At 40.5% G+C, this 17,579-nt stretch overlaps 1 protein-coding gene across 1 annotated transcript; it reads left to right on the top strand.

The window, feature by feature from the left end:
* Positions 1 to 1,286: 1,286 nt before the first annotated feature.
* On the top strand, positions 1,287 to 15,944 carry LOC145462793 (endoribonuclease Dicer-like). The gene is made up of 12 exons (XM_081446439.1): positions 1,287 to 2,546; positions 2,889 to 3,584; positions 4,685 to 4,894; positions 5,261 to 5,688; positions 6,088 to 6,257; positions 6,815 to 6,947; positions 7,475 to 7,690; positions 8,585 to 8,761; positions 9,148 to 11,169; positions 12,677 to 12,848; positions 13,296 to 13,368; positions 15,517 to 15,944. The coding sequence occupies exons 1-12, from the start codon at positions 2,291 to 2,293 to the stop codon at positions 15,665 to 15,667; spliced, it is 4,704 nt and encodes a 1,567-aa protein (XP_081302565.1). The 5' UTR covers positions 1,287 to 2,290; the 3' UTR covers positions 15,668 to 15,944.
* Positions 15,945 to 17,579: the final 1,635 nt, after the last annotated feature.

The following is a 17,579-nucleotide window of genomic DNA, read 5'->3' as shown; positions in this document are numbered from 1 at the left end:
TTGATGAACGACATGTGCGGACTCGGTGTAACTCAGACTGGTAAAGATCATGGCTGCTGAATCCGACAAAGTCCTCGCAGTTGTTGAATCAGTTATATTTTACCATGCTGAGCCAGAATCAGACACTTCCAAATTTGCTGGATCCAAGGAGCGTGTCAGAATTGGCATAAGAGATTCGCAAAACCAACAAATTAAGATTTCAAATATCACCTTTCCAACAGCTGTAAATTATTGGTAAAGTTGAAGAATGCACTCTTTTGTACAAATGTTGATTACAGTTTCGTGCACATGTTCGAGAATCGTGAAAAGTGAATTTTTTTGTTTCGTGATTCGTGAAATCGAAAATTTACTATCGTGACTTCGTGACAAGACCCCCCCCCCTTGCCCCCCCCCCCCTCTTCTGTTCTTCTTCTGAGTGGAAGGCGGCCATATATGGTTGATTTTCCTCCACCCCAATTTTAATTTGTCACTTTGATTTAGCGACCGTGGGAGATCTAGACACAAGTTTATGCGTATAGCCACGTGGCCGGAAATCAACATTTTTTGAGTTATTTTTTTGTAAAAAAAAATACCTCTTAGTCGGCGCGTCGGGTATGTTATGGACGGGTCAATGGGTGAGTGAGTGAGTGAGTGACTGAGTGAGTGAGAGATGTATGTATGTCACACCAATCAGATTGGATCTACTATAAACAGCCAATCAAATTTCTTGTTGTAAAGGTAAATGGTATGCGTGAAGATTTGATCCCGATAGAGTCCAGAACGGCCATATTTATTCTTCCATAAAAGAGGGGGAAGTATTCATATACTGGGTTTACTTCGACATTTTCTGTTGGTTAGGCCGAGGATTTTAGTTAAATGAACGAGATGAGCCTTGAGGTTTGGAACAGTTCGTGAGTTAGTAGTATGCAAATGCAACGAGATATTTTATTTTTAGTTACAAAGGTAATTTGATACTTTTGTTTTTCACAAGGAATAAATTCAATTAGAGGTCACGAATCGTCGCGTCTAGTTCTTAGGACATGTTTTAGAGGCGACGAGACTTTAGATTTGAAACAGTTCTCACGTTTACAATATTAAGTGCGGGTAGCAATTGCTTTGTTCTTGTTGCATGCAAATATAACGAGACATTTTTGTTTTTTAGTTACAAAGTGTAATTTGACACTCTTGTTTTTCACAAGGGAGTAAATTCAATTAGGGCTGACGAATCGTCACCACTCTTTCCCACGAGATGTTTGCTATCTTTAGTTAACAAATGGTAACTTAACACTTTTGTTTTTATATGGGAGTAAATTCAATTAGAGCTGACAAGTTATCGGCTATTGTTTCCAGGATATTAAACAAAAAAGAAGGTTTCGTTTCTGGACGGTTTTTACGTCTCTGCAGTAGCAGTTTAATAGTTTTATTTGATGACATTCGTTTCAGTCCGATATTTTTAAAGGTAAAAAGTATGAAAACTGTTCAAATGTTCTTTGAAGACTGCGTGGCACCAAGTTAAAGTGCATTTAATTAAATCAGACTTTCAACGTGTCAGAGGTTTTTTTTCTCTTTCTTTCTAGTTTCGGTGAAGTTGTGTTGTGTTGTGTTGTGCTGTGTAAAAAGGTAAACTTACGACTTGTATAAAATGCGAAAAAGTCTCTAAATTAACTTGAGTATTTTTGAGCAAAAATTTCTCTTGGGGTTTGGAAGGGTTATGTCATCGGTGAGCGAGGGAGTTATGCATGTGCGCGTGTCACACCAATCACAGTGCGGGTTGTATCAAAGAGCGAATCAAATTGCCTGTTAGAAAATAAGATGGTATCTACATTAATCTGGAAACGTAACATCGCAACCAAAAAAACTTGTCAAATTAACCAAATCATTACTGTACCATGAAAAAAATAACTCTTGCACGCCTTGCGTGCCTATGTTTTACAATTGGAATTACTCATCCATAGGGTTTCTCGGAAGTACAAGACAATCGACTTATAAATTCTCGGAAACAGTTACGTCATATTTTTCTTGACATTTTAGCTTAGCGAAGCGCTTTTTTTCTGGACGTGGTATGTCATCTCGCTCCTTCAAAACAAAAGAAAATACTTTTTGCTGATTTGAGAGATGAGAAAGAAAAACTTTCCTACAGCTGTGGTTGCTTAAAGGATTTGACACTGACTCTTGCGTCCACGATATGCAAAAACACCTCGAAGCCTGATTATCGTGGTTTCCTTGTTGATCTGAACTTCGTCCCGACCTTTGAGCTGGGAACGCGAAAGCCTACTCCATCCCTCCATAGAAATTAGAACAAGTAACCACCATGAAAGAGGGAGAAACCGAAGAAAGTTCAGAATCTTCCGAAAGCGAAGCAGAAGTCGAACCGCAAGTGAGCATGGCCCCGCGCCCGTATCAAGTAGAACTCCTAGAACGAGCTAAGGAAAGAAACACAATTGTTTGCCTGGGAACAGGCACTGGGAAGACATTCATCAGTGTCATGCTGATAAAGGAAATGGCGCACCAAGTCAGAGCGACGTACAAAAATGGCGGGAAAAGAACCTTCTTTCTTGTAAATACAGGTTTGAGAATCTTTCTGTATTTTTTTTTTTTTTGAAAATTAGGATTTATTTTGCCAACGTCACTTAAAGTGGGTTACAGAAGGGTCCTCAATTAGCACTGTAATACGGCCAGGGAAGGGGTACGTGTAAGGGATGTGGGTTAGGCGTTCTCGGCGGCAGCAGATGAACATATTTTGGGTTTACAGGCATATCCGATGCTGAGCTTGTAGCCACGTACACCGGTTCCATACATCTCCGTTCTAAGGATAAGTTCCTATGTTTCAATAATTAATGATTGCTCTACGTCCTTTTTAATATTTTTGGAGGTAGGAGTTTTATAAGCTGTTATTGTTTTCTTCACAGTCTCTTTAGCCAGCCAACAAGCCAAAGTCATTGACAAACACACGGATTTGAAGGTGAAGCATTATGTTGGAGAGATGGGAGTGGACTTCTGGAACGAAAGTGAATGGGAAAAAGAGTTCAATGAAAACAACGTTTTGGTCATGATTGCACAGATATTTCTTAATCTTCTGAATCATAGTTACATTCAACTTTCACAAGTGAATCTGCTTATTTTTGATGAATGCCACCATGCTAAAAAAAAGCATCCATATAGGCAGATAATGCAGGTATTTGATGGCAAAAGAGCTGATCATCCCAAGATCATGGGGTTAACAGCTTCTGTGGTGAACAAAAAAGTAAAAGATTTGGGGAATTTACTAGAATCTGAAATACGAGAGTTGGAATGTACCTTAAGGTCAACATGTGAGACCAGCCAAGATGAAGAGGTTGAGAGGTTTGCTGCCAAGCCAAGAGAAGAAGTTTTGACATATTCAAATGATGACATGATGGATGATTCACGCATCTTAATTCAAAAACTTCAAGATGTTTTAGCCCCAGGACTGGACTTCCTTCAGGACTCCAGGGTGTCACGTGAAGGACCTTTGTGGAATGCACTCTCCTATGCAAAGTCTGCTCTGAGGGAATGCCAGGAGACATTAGGAGAGCTTGGTCCTTGGGCATGCAATAGAGTAGCTGGATACTTAATCAAGGATCTAGGTATGATGCATGTATGAAATCTAGCATTTAAACTTTTAATTTTGTAATATATTTAGTACCAAATAGTAATGGTTATGTATTTCTATACCATACGTATCACATATAGTCTCATGGTTGGTTACAGTTCTTATGTGGGATAAGATCGGACTTCAGTGTGTGAAGGCGCCACTGGCAACTGCTAGCAGTCCATATTTGATCTCTGTGTGACCCACCCACCCAACCCACCCATAAATGCAAAAGACAAACAAAATCAGAGACAGAGATAGACTATCAAACTGGGGATTATTTCCCCTCCTATTTCCAACAGTGTGTGGATTCTTTAACATCTCACAGATTGTTGGGAATAAGTGTTGTGAGATCGGAACTCCTACTGTAATAAGCCTACATGTAGTAGTTTCTTGAGGTCTCCTTGCCACTAACTTTGGTGAAACATGTTGTAATTATATTATGAAGATGGCAAATAAATAACTGTGCTTTATCCTCCTTATCTGAGAAGACTAGAAAGTCTAGCCATTTGCAGATTTCAATACAAAGGCAGCACTTTCCCCTCAGTTATTTAAAAACACTGAGTTTTGGTCTAGCTGGGGTTTGAACCCGCAACCTCCTGCACAGTTGTCCAGAGCATTCCAAAGAGGGTTATGATCATGTCTGTCACATCAACATTACACAGGAAAGTTCAGTTCAACAGGGCATTAGTATTCAATTGAACAGTAAGTCCTGTGTACATCTTCAGTTCTGGTCTAACCAACGAGGTCCTTCAAAACTTAACTCCTGCTTGTGCGCAACATAAGACGTGTCAAAAAGCTAAAGCTCACGTGACAGTGTTCACCTTGAGTTTCGCACTCTGTGTAAGTGATAATTATTGTTCTCTGACTGATCCTACAAATGAGCAAATGCATAAAGTAAAATTGTATAATGGACAAGAAAACATTTATATAAAAGTATCAAAAAATTTCTCTTATCGTTTGTCTCACGCTAGTTAAACTCTAGTTAACTCTTACACCTTAACCACAAATAAATCTGGGAACTGCGTGTACAAAAGGTGACCACTTGTGTGTGTACATAAAAAGAGTCTGATTATTTTTGTTTATTTGTTTTAGACAGGGAATGTATGTTTCAAGTCAGCGAAAAGGGACAGCTGTTTTGTGAGTTTAGTGCAACTAAGCTGAGAGAGCTGCAAAGCGTATATCACAATTTTACATCACCCTGCACCGACAGTACTGACCCTGACAACAATGGACAGTGTTTCATCACACCCAAGTTGCAAAAGTTATTAAGTGTTTTAAAAGGAGACAGGAATTCAAAATATGGTGAGAATGAACTCCAGTTGGCAATTTTTTTATTTAAATTTTTAATTACACTTTAGCATTAATATTTTGTATTTTTTTCAATTTTATTTTTTTTATGAATTAAGTATTTATTTACATATGCCTGTTTATCTTTACTCAAGTGTTTATTTAATTCTGTTTTCATTATCTGTTTAAACTAAATCATACGGGAAGCAGAGAAAATTAGTTATGAAATTTAAAGCTGTTAATTGGTTTCCAGTGAGACCAGATGTGGTATATGCCCTTTAAGTAGTGATATTTATATTTGTTTGATAAGTTTTTTTAACATTTGAGTGTTCATATCCTCTATATCACTTTTTCAATCGTAATTTTATCATTGACGTACAGAAACTGACCAAGCACATAAGCTCTGTGGCATTGTATTTGTGGAAAGAAGATACACAGCTTTGGTCCTCAGTGAGCAGATTAACATTTTCGCTGAACATGATCCTGAGCTTACCTTTGTCAAAAGCAAGTTTGTCACTGGTCACAGCACTGGCGGAAAGGTTAATTACTCCAATGAAGCAGAAATGGACTTCAAGACGCAAGAAGAAGTCCTACGCCAATTCAGAAGACATAAATTCAACCTGTTGATTGCAACTTGCGTTGTGGAGGAGGGATTGGATATTCCCAAATGTAATGTTGTTTGTCGTTTTGATTTCCCAAAGAGTTTCCGCTCCTATGTGCAGTCGAAGGGCAGAGCCCGTGCCAAAGATTCCAGCTATTATATCCTTGTAGACAGAGAAGAGCAAGTGGAAAAGAAATCTGAACTGGCGGTAATCTTCCTGATATACATGTATTTTCAAAAGAGAATAATTTGTAAAGAAATACATTGTTAATGCTGAGAACAAATTATTAAGACATCAAAATAACAAGAAGGGAGGGAGGGAAACAGGGAAGAAGGGAGGGAGGGAGGAAGGAAGGAAGGAAGGAAGGAAGGAAGGAAGGAAGGAAGGAAGGAAGGAAAGAGGGAAGAAACGGGAAGGGAAGGAAAGGGAAGGGAATAGATGATGAATAAAATTTTATCACACGTCTTAGCACATAAGGCCAAAAGTAACGCAGACTTTAAATAATTGAACACAAGTGTGGTGTCTTGAATAAAGTATTTTAACAGTTTTGTCCATTTTGAGGACAAAGCAGGTACTCAATATGAGAGGAAACTATTTTTTCCTCAGATTATGCATGATTTTGAAGATTTCCTGTCAAAGATGTGCCATGATCGGACTGAACCTACTGAAGAAGAGTGTGATGAGGCTGTTGATACAGATTTCTTACCTCCATACATACCAGAGAATGGACGAGGAGCAAGACTTGCTATGAGTAGTAGCGTTCCTCTGTTATCCAGGTAGCAATAACATTCTTCTTATGTTTACTTGGTAGTTAAGTGAAAGAAAATCTTTTGATTAATTTAATTGAATGCTTACCTCATTATTTAGAAGTGCTGTAACTTGCGTGATCTAGAACCTTGTTTTATTCAAGCGAATTCTTGTAACCAGAACCTAAGTGAAAGAGAGAATCTCTTAGCTCCCATTTTACTTAATTATGAGTGCCTCTATATCCAGTATTTGGAAAGCAGGCGTGGTGCTTTTGACCTCTGGGAAAAGAACAAGTAGTTATACAGAAGATGCTCTTTACATATTGTAGCAGATAATGCCACAACATTCTTTCACCATGTAGTCACATTCTTGACTTTCACTTTCAAGGTTGTTTAGTTGCATCTCCGTACCTGCATTTCCTATCAAAGTAAAATTAACCAAGTTAGCCAAACCTTCTACTGTAATCAACTTCCATTTTCACCACCAGGCACAACCCAAATTTCCAAGGTTAAATTCTCTACATATTTGCTTAATGTTTGAAACGAAATTTGTCACTAATGTCTTTGCTTCTGTGGCTTTTTGCTAGGTACTGTGCCAAGCTACCAGGTGACAGGTTCACTCATCCAACGCCGGTGTTTAAGGTCGAGGAAATTGGAAAAAATGTTTACAGGTGTAAATTAGAAATGCCCACAAACTGCCAATTGCGTAGAGCTATAATTGTGAGTACAAAGTCTTTTGCTTGACTCAGTCATAGTAAGTAGAGGAGACCTCTACTACTACTCCTCTACTAACTATGACTTAATCAAACTACCAATGCTATCTTCTGACAGGGCTATGTAACACGGGGAATATCCTTAGTTTCATGAGCATACTTGAGGCATAACTTTTTACGTCTCACTGATCGACAACAAATACTTTGGCTTGAAAGCTGACATTCATGGTGTACACTTAGTATTGGCATTGTGAGGTATTGAAAATATTGTATCATCCTTCAGTTTAGGGAGAATAATTTGTGAAATAATTTGTGAAATACATAAATAAATAAATACCTTTCAAGGTGAGCTCAAGCTCACGCCATCGTTTGTACCCCAGCTTTCATGCATAAACTTTATTCAGAATTTCAGAATTTCAAATTTTCCTTTGGCATTACTAAGGTGTTCTTTTCATGTCATAAAAACTTCGGATATGGGAACGTTACCTTCGTTTTGAGTTGAAAGCTTAATTATCCTGTCTTGGCATTCAACAGGGTCTTCCAATGCCGCGTAAGGACCTTGCTAAGATGGCTGCAGCCTACGAGGCATGCAAAGAGCTCCACAGCATAGGAGAGCTTAATGACGACTTGTTACCAGTCCGCAGCTTATCAGACGAGGAAAGCGAGTCAGAGGAAGAAAACGCTGCATCCGGTGTAGGAAAAAAGACCAAAGCAGGAACAAAGAAACGAAAGCGAATCTATGAGAGGAAGGTGAGCTCTCGTCCACTTTGGATACTGTTTGATTTTTTTTTTTTTTTTTTTTTTAAGGGATCAGAACTTCCATATCAATCAGATTAAGTCCAGTTTAATAATTGTCCCCCAGGTGCTTTGGGCAATGACAAATTGAAAAACTAGTTTTCTTCTCCGCCACCGGCAATATAGTCTCCCTCGCAGCCGTTTTTAGTCTCGTCACGCAACGCTCTTCCCCCAAAAACGGTCGTTTGTGTGGAGGAGCGTTGCGTTACGAGACAAGAAACGGCTGCGAGGGAGACTACCGGCAGTAGTGAATTACTAGTTAAAAGCGCGCATTTTAGTCTCTTAACTTAGATGACTCGGTTCGAATTAAAAAGTGAATTGATAAGTCGCCATACTAGAGCATAATGTGAGATGATTCTTATAGGCAAACAAAGGTACCGGAAATGAACTACTTTAAAACTAGTTTCGAAGAAGTCAAATGCCTCACACGAAAGGTAAAAAAAATTGAAGCCAAATTAGTGATTGGGTAGCAAACACTTAATTATAAAATGACTGTTTTGTGTGTGGCTAAATGAAATAAGCATGGAACCTTTTTGTTGTTGTTGTTTGTTTCTCGTTTCCTAAGAGCTCCAAACACTTCCTATATTGAGCTCGAAACCCAGTCACAATAAAATACCAGAATCGCTTTCCCGCACCTTGTAGCTGTTTCGTGTTTCCCGCGCTAATCCCCAGTGGTACGCTTTTCCGCTTAACACCGATTGCATGGATTCGTATAAACGTCATTGGTGTGCTGTGCCAGATGTAATTTTGTGGTCTTGGTGTTTACAGTTTATTAGAAATCCACTCTGATCTGGTATAAGAGTATGATGTGAGGAGTTCCTGAAAGGTATTGTTTTTCCATTGACCCAGGTCCCTGAGGCATTCATTGACAGCTTGGCTCATTGCAAACAGCCCCAGTACCTCACGGTCATCAGGATACGTATCGTTAAACTAACTAACCAGAAAGATCTTGATGTGAGCAAACGATGCTTCACAGACGACTGCTGCAACATGTTTGGCTTGTTAACAAATTCTCCACTTCCAGCGGTTAGTATGATATCAGCCTACCGTTTTGGGAATCTGACAAAATCGGACGAAATCAAAAACAGGAAGCAGTGCTTTGTAGTCAGCGCTCAGGCGTTATAAGAGGGAAAATGAAGAAGAAAGACGGCGAAGGAGGAGGAGGGGGGGGGGGGGGTACAAAAATGGCCCTCTTTTCCCGGATGAGATTCTGATCAGAGGTTAAGAACGTTGCGCTGTGTATTTAAGTCTGCTGATGCGAACTTCTCCCGTCCGTGGTTGACGTCCAGAAGTGTTACCATTCCAATGAAAGCTGCTAAGCATTACTCTAATGATCTGTTTTTATGCTGCGCATTTCTAACTTTGAAGTCTCTCTCATGACGCTTAATTGCTGACTTTCTTTCAATCTACAGGTACGACCATTTAAACTGTACCCGGATTATGGAGAATTAACAGTTTCTCTGAGTAATCACAAGTCACCGTTACCAGCAAAGCTCACCGAAAAACACCTGGAAACTGTTAAGAAATTCCATTGCTTCTTGTTCAGCCACATTCTCCGTAAACCAGTGGAATTAAAAGCCAAACATGAAGGTGGTAAGGGAGACGGTTACTTCATTGTTCTGGTGAAGAGTACTGGGCGTGAGTTGGACTATCAAGGTATGAAAGATGCGTATGAAAGATGCGTTAATCATGCTATTGGCGAGGACAGTGTGGTCACAAAGAATTACGTGGATCCGCAGCAGAGGCTGCAGAGGTTTGCTGTTCTGAACGTGCGTCGTGATCTCTCTCCATTGTCTCCCTTCCCAGATCAATCCAAAGCAAAATCTTACGAAAGGTACTTCCGGCAGCGCTATGGCAAAAGCATTAAAATCCAGGATCAGCCTCTCATTGAAGTGAGGGACATTTCCGGCAGAGTGAATTTTTTATCGGACAGAAAACCAACGTCCAAGATTAAGCATCCTGTTATTTGCCTTGTTCCAGAGTTGTGTGAAGCGGTGCCTATGCGTGCGTCCATTCTCAGTGTGGCCTCGATGCTGCCATCTATTCTTCACCGTGTGAACGCTTTTTTGCTTGTCAGTGACGTTAAGTGCATGATCGCAGGAGTGAGTGACAACATAGACGAATCCAAACTGCCTCCCATTGGTGCTGAGGGTGGTAATGATGAGAAGAGTTTACTCCGCCTTCATAAAAACAGTGCTACCGCGGAGATGTCCATAGATGATGATGAATACGATGACGATAATGATGATTTTGACGATGACAATGACGATGACAATGACGACGATAATGATTTGGAGGAGTCTCCAGAGCTGATTTCAGATCTGAAGTATTTGTTTCGTTGTAGTCGTGAGCCTGATAATCCCGACTCGGCCCTGGTACTTAAAGCACTGACCACCACCCACAGTGGAGACGCATTTGATTTGGAGAGGCTCGAGATGCTCGGAGACGCGTTCTTGAAGCTGGCGGTGTCGCTTCACCTTTTCTGGACCTACCAAGACAAAGACGAGGGGAAATTGACCCGGCGGAAGAAAAACCAGATCAGCAATCTGGCGCTGTTCCGCGCGGCGCTCAAGAAATCATTAGCGGGATATCAACAGTGCATCCAGCTCGCTCATGACAACTGGTGCCCCACGGGCTGGCAGATCAATGAAATTCCACCCGAAGCCATCACTGGCTCACGTGACAAACCCATGGAAAGCGACAACGATACTTCCGGTGCTGCAGATGAGGAAATGGAAGTCGATGTTGCTAGTGGAGGTGGATCTGATGGAGCTGATATGAAAGCAGTCGAGTACAACACTCAGGTGATAGCAGACAAGTCAGTTGCTGACAGCATTGAGGCCCTCATTGGAGCTTATCTGATCTCATGTGGGTATCTTGGGGCGCTGCGCTTCATGAAGTTCCTTGGTCTTAAGGTTCTTCCCGAAAATTTCGATGACGACAACCTTTTCAGGTATGCGGAGAATTGCAAGGCGGGTTGTTACGCGAGATTTTGGTCCTGTGGATCAGATGAAACTGTAGCTCGAGACACTGAAGATATGGTTTCACGCATGGTTTCTGGGTTGGAGAACTTTGAAAGAGACTCCCTTCGTTATACTTTCAGTTCAAAGCTGTATCTTCTAGAGGCTCTAACACACTCCTCGTACCATGCTAATCGCTTCACGCCATGTTATCAGAGACTAGAGTTCCTTGGAGACGCTATATTAGACTTCCTCGTCACGCAGCACTTGTACTTCCGTCAGGCCAAATTGTCCCCCGGTGAGTTGACGGACATCCGCCAGGCCTTGGTTAATAACAACATCTTTGCAGCCATTGCCGTGAAATACAAATATAACAAGTATCTGAAGCAGATGTCACCGATGTGGTTCAAAACCATCGAAAATTTTATCACCAAAGTGGAAGATGAGACTGAAGAGAGGAGACATGATCATGAGGTAGAACTTTTGTGCTCTTCCTTTACCTGGTGACAGGTTTACTTGAGTCAAGCTATGAGAGTGAAGAATGATCATCGCAGTAAATTTTCTCCAATTTAAGCAATTGGAAAGAAGAAGCCTGAAAAAAATCGGGCTTCGACGGGATTCGAACCCGTGTCCTCCGCGATACTGGTGCGATACTCTACCAACTGAGCTATGAAGCCACACATTGGGAGCGAGGTCAATTAATTGAGTTCATATCTTCCCGTGAGTAGTGAATTGATGTGAAGTATATATGAAATAATTCATATTTGAACTGCGGTTATAGATGAAAGTGAAGAATGATCATCGCAGTAAATTTTCTCCAAATTTGAAGCCCTGATTTTCTTTTTCAGGCTTCTTCTTTCCAGTTGCTTAAATTGGAGAAAATTTACTGCGATGATCATTCTTCACTTTCATCTACAACCGCAGTTCAAATATGAATTATTTCATATATACTTCACATGAGTCAAGGTATGTTAGCCTGCGGTGCAGCCGGACTTGTCACTTGGAATCTAGGTGAAAACCTAGATATACAGGCCGTGTGCACCGTCTGTGACGCCGATATGTGAATTATCTTTAATGTGCTTTATACTTTTGTGAAAAGTACCGCATTCTTTGTGTGTCTTCAGGGTGCAACTGTGGTCTCAGCATTTAGACACCCGCTCATGCATCATGCATAAATACCTCAACTTTATTTACCCTCGGATTTTAGAGGGGCTTATGCAGCTAATATCTCCGAGCATTTACTAACCATACCATCAATGAGAGATAGAGGGCGCTTTCCATTCAACAAAAATCACCGTTACAAATTTTCGAAATTTTCGCTGGTGGAACAGAACGCGTCCGACCACCTCACAGAATTCGAGGTCACGTGCACTGATCTGCTGGAGATGCTTCTTCCCCCGTTATTGTTTTTTTCGCTTGTCCACGTGACCTCACGCTCGGTAGGGAGACTAAAACCGACATCTTTCGCGAATGTTTCGATAATTCTGGAAATGCGATCAAAGGGTGCACGTAAAACGTATTCCTAAATTTCGAAACTTTCCCCAGAACTTTGCCCGTTCCATTCAATTTTGAACCGGAAATCTCGAAATTTTTGTTTGAATAGAAAGCGCCCAGAGGTAGACCACCACACCGGGAACTACGTCACCTACTCTTTTTGTGAACAGTGTGTGGGCTCTTAAACGTTCTACAGATTATAAGGAATAAGTGTTGTGAGACGAGACCTACGTTCACCGTCCTTATCCGAGAAAACTACAAAGTCAAATCGTTTGCAGATGTAATTACAAAGGCAGTACTTTCACCTCAATTATTTACATATGAGTGTTGGTCCGGTCGGGGCTTGAAACCGTGACCTCCCGCACGGTAGTCGGGTGCTCGAAGAACTGAGCTAACCGGTCAGCTGTCATATTTCAGCTAGCTTGTGCTTTAATGTCGCATGCAGTGGGACTACTGAACGCCGACGTGACTTGCTTTTGCCTTTCAGGTCACTGCAGATCCGTTTATTATTGTGTCTGAACAAGACGAGGAAGGATACGACGCTCCCAAGGTCCTGGGTGATATCTTCGAGTCTGTGGCTGGCGCAGTATTTTTGGACAGCGGTATGGATTTCACGAAGATCTGGGACGTATATTACCGTATGATGAGACCTTACATCGGTAAGTTAAATCCTAGCGTACTGAAAGTTTCCGAAATAAATCCATAGCACTCAGCAACAGACCACTGTTCGTAGCAGCCTTTGAAAAGTCCTGGTCATTACAATCTGATCAGAAACAAGTATTTCAGTAGACCACTAGCAATCCGAAACGTTAAGCGAACGAGCCGAGGGGGACATGGGAAGAGGCCGGAGAAAAGAAAGGCTCTTCGCACAAAATCCTCCCGTTCATCCTCCTCGCTCCAGTATCACCGAATTGGTGACTACCCACAAGGGGACTGTAAGCAGTCTACGTATTCCAGAGAATTTCCAACCATCTGTTGCAGACAGCTTAAAGGTCATACAAAGGAAACCAGAGATTTCCGACGATTCCAACTGAGACGAGTTTCAAATCCTTGTGCTCGAGTGCTGGTACATTTGAACGTAACTAAGGGTGTTGCTTTTGTTTCAGATCACTATTCAGTGCATATACCAATCAATCCGGTAAGACGCGTCTATGAAGAAGACAATGAACGGAACTTCAGGTGAGTGTCATTGATAATTTCGATAAACGTCACTAATCAGCCACATTTCTTTTAAGGGAAGGTATCACGGTATCGCGCATGTGCACGCCCTAACTAACGTCAATTCAAGTCTATCATTTATAAACCAATCGGAAGCGACGTAACTCCCATCGGGAATATACACGTGAAAATTGAGAATTTTAACAGTGCGCGTTGAAAATTATAATTTCACGAGCGAACTGAAACAAGATATAAATTTAAGAGCGTAGATCAGCTGCTGGAATCGACTGCTTCTCTTCGGAGTCTGTGTTCTTTTTAATTTAAGAATTTCCACGTCTGATGAATTATTTTCGAGAGCCACACACAACTTCTAGATCCACATCATACTGATCTGCTGAGTTTATTTGCTTCAAACGACTTGAGAGAGCGCCCAGTCGCCGGTCTTCCACAACGTCGCTTTCCAGACTTCATAGAGAAAACGAATTTTTTTTTAGTAAGTTAACCACTTTTTTCGCTTAAGTAAAAAACTTCCAACAGATAACACAGCGATCTTAAGTCACAAAAAGTGCGATCAGACCGACAGATTACCAAATACAAGGAATAAAATTCAACAGATTGACAGCGATTATTAATTGGTTGAAGAGGCAATAAATTCTGATCTCATGAGTATAGACCGTTGAATTGGTATGTGAAAAGCAACGGCTGATGAAGTGAACTTTACATGTGACAATACCACCTTACCATTACGTAGTCAAATAGGATTATTATGAGTAACAGTTGATAATAAGTTGAAATTTGAAAATCCTACTCGTGGCATATGTAGGAAAGTGTCACTCGAAACCAAGAAAGATATCTACTTTTCGTTCATATTGTCAAATTTAAATTATTGTTCAGAAGTGTGGAATCATTGCAGTAAGAGATGCGGGGCCAAATTAGAAAAAGTTCAGTTAATGAAAGAGCATTGCGATTCGTTTTTTTCTGATTATATATTACTCACTTTACGCTACACTACTACAGAGATTAAGATTAGCCACTTAAGAAAATCAAATAAATGCTAAGATTTGCACAACTGCATATAAGGTATTAAATACTAGCAATGTTCCAACAACTATTAGTCAGCTGGTTAAGAAAAGATCATCTACGTACAACCTTCGAGTTGATAATATTGTTCAATTGCCTAAAGTTAATTTAACTAGGCATTGTTTAAGATCATGGAGATACACTGCCGCAAAATTATGGAATAACCTTTCTTACGAAACAAGATTACTCAAGGCGGGGGTTAACATGAGGGCCGTATTTTGACTGGGCATTATGGACTTAACGCAAATATCTCGTTCACGTTTCAAGCGGTCACAAGTCTCTCTGCTCATCCCACATATCTACGTTTTGGACTGTTTTGCAAATTTTTCGTCGATGTTTGGGTATATTTGGGGATAAATAGTTTTTCTCAAAAGAATAGTTAAATTGATGGAAATAGGAAATTTTGAAGATTTGATGTTGTTTTAAACTTAGAATTTGAAGTTAAAAATTGGTAGACGTACACCAAACAGTTGTCCACCAACCTGGGGTGCCCTTTCAGGGGCGTTCAACTGTCTGGTGGTGTTCCAAAACTTTTTTTCCTTTTAATCCCTCTTTAAACTTCTAAAATTTCACTTAAATTCGGGTAGACCCCCGCCTTAAGGAATACAAATTATTTGTCAAGGAAATCAAGAAGTTAGACTTTGATAATTAATGTATGGTGCAAATAGATGTAATTATATGTTTTATTCAATTGGATTCTTTAGATTCTTATAAGAATCTAAAGAATCCAATTGAATAAAACATGTAATTACATCTATTTGCACCATACATTAATTATCTTATCCTTAAAACTAATTAGTTTTAAGGTTTTTATACAAAGTTATTTATTTGTTTTTTGGTTTTTTTTAGTATTTTTTTTTAGCAAATAAATAATGGCATACCTGAAAACTAGCTTGTAGCTAAGAGTATCGACCACGTTAAATAAAGTTGTGATTCTTTTGATGTCCAAGCGAATTTAGTTTTGACCCAAAGGATTTCTTCTAGACACCGTAGCGGCGCGCATGCACATTAGCGTGATATTCTCTCTTTAAATGACACCAAACAGTTGTTGTTATGCTAATCTGGATTTGTTTTCTTTCGTTATCTCAGCAAAGCAATACCATTATCCAACGGAAAAATCGGATGTACTCTGAAGGTGCGCTGGGGAGAGTTTGTTGGTAAAGGCACCAACTATAGAATCGCCAAAGCTACCGCTGCCAAGTTGGCAGTGCAGGCCTTCGAAAGAAGCACTTCGAAATAGACGGGCATGAATGAACCAATCGACTGAGTACTGGCCTGAGAGATACTGCGCCGACAGGAGACTTTCAGCCAGAAACACAAAGAACTTATTCTAAAATAAGTCTGTACTCGCTCGCTCACCAACGTTTTGAGCGGCGCACATTTCTGGTTCACAACTCAAAAGATAAATTAAGAGAAAACAATACCGTGCTCCTAAATAATATCAGCATGGCCTTCTCTAACCTGCGATCAAGCATTCTCTTTTTCTTTCCCCTTCTGCCGCCCCCCTTCCCCCCCCCCCCCCCCACAAAAAAAGAAAACCCTGATCGCAGGTTAGAACAGCTCTAATGTTCAACAGAACTTCTAGAGAGGTGCGTTTAAAAAGCAAACTATACTGTAAATTACTTTTAGCGACATTCTCTTGAGTAGATCAGCTGAACGTGTCTTTGTTGAAGTGCACCTCATAAATTAAGCAGTCAAGTTTACTTTTTATTATTATTATTATTATAGTTTCTACTACACTAACTTCATCATAATCAATCCCCAGTCTCCAGCTATGCTATGGATTCTTAATTCTATAGCATAAAGATGTTCATTAGAAACCCAAGCCTCAGCTTTGAATGGGTGATATTTTGATTGACATGTTGATAATCAAATCCGTGGCTCATATTGTTACCGAGTGGATATCAGCTGCACAATAGCATCAATAATCCTGCTTCCTTGCGCACAGCTCGCAAGGTCAAAGCTGGTATTTTCTATCTTCCTTTCAAGTAATCGGCCCAGCTCTGTTCTCACTTCACGTGCAAGGGTAGCCACCTGCGTACAAAGATCGAAACAATTTAGTAAAGTTTATCACATCCCACTCCCTACTGTAACCGAGATAAAATATAATACAGTGGAACTCCGCCCTACGGACACCCGCTTAATACGGACACCCCGATATTACGGACAGTTTCGTTTTCCCCGACGAAAAGCTCATATATTTTTTCTAAAATTAACCCTCTTATTACGGACACCCGTTAATACGGACAACGGACACTTTTCTGTGTCCCGAGCGACAAACCGTTATACATCGTCAACCCCGCTTTACGGACACTGTTTGTATCTGTGCATTGTCTATTGTCATTGTCAGGATTATGTGCTAATTAGAGATTTTGTACCCTGGTCAAATTATGACAGATTTCGGCGGGTTAATACAATTTTATTACGAAATGAAACTGTGTCAAAATAGCATGACGCATTTGACCAGTTCTTTCTTCCGGTGCATTACCCAGTCTGCAGTCCTTATATCAAGTTTTCTGCCTGATACGCTTACACAAAAGTTTCACTTTCTTGGTCTTTTGCTACAGTCCTTGCTTGTAGCCTTCCTCTTTGACGTCTTATGCTTGCCACTATCAGCATCGGCCTCCGTTCGTATTGCTGGGTTGTTGCCAACGTCTATTAATTGTTCAAGTAAATCCACGTGCTTCCTAGGACCATCAAAAATATAAACACACGGTATTTCCATACCAAGGCCTCCACCCCGATTAACTGCGTTTCCACATACTTCAACTGATCCTCGATTAGTGGGCTTTGAAATAAAATGGGTGACTATACCAGTGCGGTTTTTGGTGTTTGCGAGGTTATATGGAATGTGGCCGATAACTCGACTTTCCTTTAGCACGGCGACGGCGTTTTTTGTCCTCACCATTATCTGGTTCTAGTTGCAAAGGCAAAATTTCACCGAGAGTGATACAGTTAATGATTTGTAATTTACAGTACAATTACAACGTTTTGTCGCCGTACAAGTGTCGGCCTTAGTGTTTGTATCGATAAAACACGTGTCCCTGACTTTTCCGAGGACCCCGCTTAATACGGACACCCCGTTAATACGGACATTTTGGCATGTCCCCTTGGTGTCCGTATTAACGGGGTTCCACTGTAATCTAAATTTT

This window comes from Orbicella franksi, chromosome 1, assembly GCF_964199315.1.
Source record: "Orbicella franksi chromosome 1, jaOrbFran1.1, whole genome shotgun sequence".
Lineage (NCBI taxonomy): Eukaryota > Metazoa > Cnidaria > Anthozoa > Scleractinia > Merulinidae > Orbicella > Orbicella franksi.
The sequence above is the reverse complement of the archived record's forward strand: the minus strand, read 5'-3'. Positions and strand labels throughout refer to the sequence as shown.

Excerpts from the sequence above, each read along its gene's own strand:
- LOC145462793 (XM_081446439.1), top strand. The coding sequence starts at position 2,291 with ATGAAAGAGGGAGAAACCGAAGAAAGTTCAGAATCTTCCGAAAGCGAA. Across the intron at positions 5,689-6,087 it reads AAAAGAAATCTGAACTGGCG|ATTATGCATGATTTTGAAGA; the intron begins GTAATCTTCCTG and ends TTTTTTCCTCAG. Across the intron at positions 11,170-12,676 it reads AGAGGAGACATGATCATGAG|GTCACTGCAGATCCGTTTAT; the intron begins GTAGAACTTTTG and ends TTTGCCTTTCAG.